General features: G+C 39.7%; 1 protein-coding gene across 1 annotated transcript; it reads right to left on the bottom strand.

The window, feature by feature from the left end:
- Positions 1-1,099: 1,099 nt before the first annotated feature.
- LOC135262909 (POU domain, class 3, transcription factor 4-like) lies at positions 1,100-3,709 on the bottom strand. The gene has a single exon (XM_064350296.1). It carries the CDS (start codon positions 3,584-3,586, stop codon positions 2,501-2,503), a length of 1,086 nt encoding a protein of 361 aa, XP_064206366.1. The 5' UTR covers positions 3,587-3,709; the 3' UTR covers positions 1,100-2,500.
- Positions 3,710-4,385: the final 676 nt, after the last annotated feature.

Below are 4,385 nucleotides of genomic sequence, written 5' to 3'. Positions count from 1 at the left end.
AACCCTGTGCTATAGGGATTTATTATTACAACAGAATATGCGACTATATGTGGGTGTGTGTGTGTGTGTGTGTGTGTGTGCGTCTGGCCTACGAATCGATGCTGACTGCATAAAAAACACCCAAATAATACATTTCTAAGGGAATGTGGCGGCACGAGCGGCGTGATGTCCTCAGGTTTAATGTTTTAAATGTAAAGCCTTCAGACCAATTTCACGATTTTACAAACAAGTTAGGTATCGCCAGTTTCACACACACACACACACACACACACACACCATTTGACAAAACACAAACCAGTATGTCACTGAAAATAATAAAATTGGCCTACACCGTATTTCCCTGTATCTTCCGTGTAATAGCCTACTGAAAACTCGCATCCAACCGTTAGCACTTGAAACTAAACAACTAAATAAATTATTATTATTATTATTATTATTATTATTATTATTATTATTATTATCATGTTTATTATTAGCAGTAGTAGTGGTAGTAGTGGTAGTAGTGGTAGTGTTGTTGTTGTATTTCAACGTTACAGTGATTTATATTAATAGAATAATGTTAAACAACGCAGCTTTGCTAAATATTTTTCTTTTCTTTTTTTTCTTTTTTATTTTTTGTCGTTTTCGTCAAAAATATATTCGTGAAAATACGTACAGAAATTATTTTGGAAACAATCTGGTAATGATGAATGTTTATCGACAAATATAGCCTATCGCTCTTTGCCGACGTTTTAGCATTCCTTTCGCTGCACATCATTGAGATTCAAGACAAAAATTAAGCATGAGAAATTGAATTGCTATGACTGGTAAGTTTATATAATTACTCAAATTCCTAAAAATGTAATATAATTATTTTGCTTGAAGCAATGTCAAACAAAATAGCACTGGAGTCTAGTAAATTGGCAAATATTGCCTGAACACAAAGGACATTAAAGAGCGTTTCTACTAGGAGCTCGGTAAATCAATGGCAGACTTTATTTTCAAATAAGGTCGTCTAAATAAAGGTCTATTTTAGGCTACAAAACAAAATAAATAGAAATTGGATTGATTTCCCTTTCCAACAAAAAATTCCCCCTCAACTAAACAGTGACACCCCAAATTTTAACAAGTTGTTTTTATTCCAACATACATACTTATAACCGCTTTACATTTTGTTTCAAAAACATAGGCTAATACAAGTTTTATACGGAAAATAAATAACTGCTGGAACTTGCTGTAGTATTTGGAATAAAACGGCTGAAAACTTCAACTTTGTAATGAAAATAGCATTTATTTTACATCACTAAGTGCATGAATAAACTAAACAGTATTTATTTAAATTAACTTCAAAAGTTGTCATATACAAAACTGTACAATAGCAAATTGGAAGAATATTAAAGAAACATGTGAATAACTGGAGCACTGAATATTATAAAACTTTAGATATTGAGCGTATACAATTAAACAATGCACCGCAACGCTTTTATATTGGCAATATCTCACGGCTGTTTTGTGCCAGATATCTAACACAGTAATATGGTCAAGGGTTTGACTAAATATCAATTTACGTGTTAACATAAGAAACCATAAAAGCATGGATACGTGTGCGTTGCTTACTGGAATACAATATTGTTTTGGAAGAGTTGTTCTGATTGAAGTTTCTTCTCGCAATGTGTTCTCTGGTTGTCAGTTTAGGCCAAGATGATACATATTAACGTCTCTATGGTGTTTATCAGGTGGTAAAATAAACAGCAAGCCATCACTTGCAGAACACATTCAGTAATTAAACTGAAAAACAGACAATACAAATAAATTGATAGAAAAAGCTTTAGGTGCAACTAGTAAGGTGTCTTGTGGTGTGTTGGTGTCTCGTAAAATGCATTAAAATGGCAACCCAATGCACTGCAGCAATGTTGCAGCCAGTGACACGTGAAAATTAATCTGTCTGAAAATAATAAATAAATAAACTAGACCTACAGCGTTATTTGCCCTTATTTGCTATTACTCTAGTTCGTTTGAAAATAATGTTGTATATATAAATGCAATGAACATTTCATTGAATTTAACAGCCAAGCAGCACCCTCAAAAATAACGAAAAACGCGCAAACTATTACAAAATGTTTCCCAAAAATTATAGCTGCTTCACCTGATATTAATGTGTGTTTTGAGAACCAAGGCGCTGGGAGGTTATTAGTAGGCACAATTTTGTAGGCTATTTAAATCCTTTAACCTGGAGGTTTAAAAAAAACTCAATTTTGGTAATAAATAGGTTCCTTTTCTGAAATAAACATGGTTTGTCAAGAAATATTGCCAAAATGCTGGAGATAATTATTGAAGAAAAAACCTTGCTGCATTGTTCTTTTCTTTCTCAGTGCCTACTTGTCACCATCGTACTACCACAGAGAGAGGGAGCGAGAGATAAGGATAGTGCGATTAAAAAAAATAATGCTCATAATTTAAAAAGCCACTAGATTCCAATTTGTCTCATAGAGTCTCGCGGGGGTGGATCCTGGTTCCTTGGTCAGAGATCATGGCAGGAAGAGTTGTCCGTGTTAACGTTGTGAGAATATACCTCGTGCGGCTGCTCTCCCGGCGGAGTCATTCTTTTCTCTTTTTGTCGTCTGTTACAAAACCAGACGCGAACCACCTCCTTCTCTAACTGCAGGCTATCTGCCAAAGAGGATATCTCCTGGGCTGCGGGTTTGGGACATTTAAGAAAATGGGTCTCGAGCACCCCTTTTACGCTCACCTCAATGGAGGTTCTTTTCTTTCTTTTCCTCCCCTGCGCGGCGATTTTATCGATGCTACTTGGGCTCCCCGTGGACGAGTCCGCTTCCTCCAGCCACTTGTTCAACAAGGGCTTCAGCTTACACATGTTCTTAAAACTCAGCTGCAAGGCTTCGAATCTACAAATAGTCGTTTGCGAGAAAACGTTGCCATACAAAGTGCCCAGCGCGAGCCCGACGTCTGCTTGCGTAAACCCCAGCTTGATCCGCCGCTGCTTAAACTGTTTGGCGAACTGCTCCAGCTCGTCCGATGTCGGCGTCTCCTCGTCGGAGTGGTCGTGGCAGTGGTGCGCCCCGATATCGGTGTGATCCGGAGTGTCCCTCAGCCCTGGATGTAAGCTCTGGGTCTGGGCGGCATTCGGGGGAGGCGTCAGACCTCCGTGATCCAGCATGCCATTGACCGTGAAGCCTGCCTGCGAATAGATGTTGATAGGCTGTCCGCCGCTGTTTATAGATGAGTTATGAGACACCGGCGTTCCCCATGCACCTGGATGATTTGTATGGGGCGAGTGATGGGCGACATGAGGAGACCTGTGATGAATGATGGCTCCGAGTTGGAGGTCTTCCCGTCCGGGTTTCACGTCCTGCTGCTCCAGAGGACTGCCCGCCAAAGACGCAGACCATGGGCTTCCCTCCGATAAGCTGGTTACCCACTGGTGGCCAAGAGGGTGACCATTGCTTGGGACTCCCTGTAGGTACTCACTTTGGAGAAGTTTCTGGTGGTTCCTGAAAGGGCTCCCTTGTTGCATGACCGAGGAGTCTGCGTGAACCATAGAGTTGGAACTGATAATGCTGTAGGGATTCGAGGCAGCTGTGGCCATGCTTACTGTAGATCCCCTACTAGTTATAATGTGGCAAAGGGAACAGCTTCAGCCTTTGACATCTACCAGGCTAGGGAGCCAAATCAGCAACCAGTTAATAACTGGCAGTTGCTGCTTCCAATCACAACGACATTCTAACGCACCAGCTCCGATTGCAGCCAATGGTGAGACGGCAGGCTGCCTCTCCTACCAAATTGGGTTTGCGCGAGCTCGAAGTGTTAAACTGACATAAAACAGGAAGTGACTCAGTCCGCAGGCTCCATTGGGTACCGTTGTGTAATAGACCGTCAGTGTTTCGCGGGGCTTGTTAATTATTTCACAACTTTTGCTTGGTTATTACTGCTGGTGTTTTTCCTCTTTAAAAATATGCATTTTTCAGGTTCCCATCGGGTCTTTATATGAATGCGAAGAAATTCAAGGTTTTAAAAGAGCCCATCCTATAACTCTGTCACTGTACCATTCATTGAGAGAATTTGCAAAAATGTGTTCAATATATAGGGACAATTTTATGTCAACAAACCTGAAATGTTACTTGATTAAATCGTCAGAGCTGGAGTACCCACACCCTGTGATAACTGTATTTTAATTCCAACAATTGCAAAATAAAGTAGTTTTCAAAGGCGAACGTGGCCTATTCAGTCCAGACAAGCAATACTTTAAAAGCACAGGTGTACTAAGTCAAAAAAGTTTAAATGGTCTTTAACTGAATTTTAAAATGGAGAGCCGACTCGCGCAAGTTGTATTTTCACTGTAAATAAATATCGGAAGAGTCTAAATTAAAATATAATTCAATACTATT

The sequence above is a fragment of the Anguilla rostrata genome, chromosome 9 (assembly GCF_018555375.3).
Source record: "Anguilla rostrata isolate EN2019 chromosome 9, ASM1855537v3, whole genome shotgun sequence".
NCBI lineage: Eukaryota > Metazoa > Chordata > Actinopteri > Anguilliformes > Anguillidae > Anguilla > Anguilla rostrata.
This window is presented reverse-complemented; position numbering and strand designations above follow the sequence as displayed.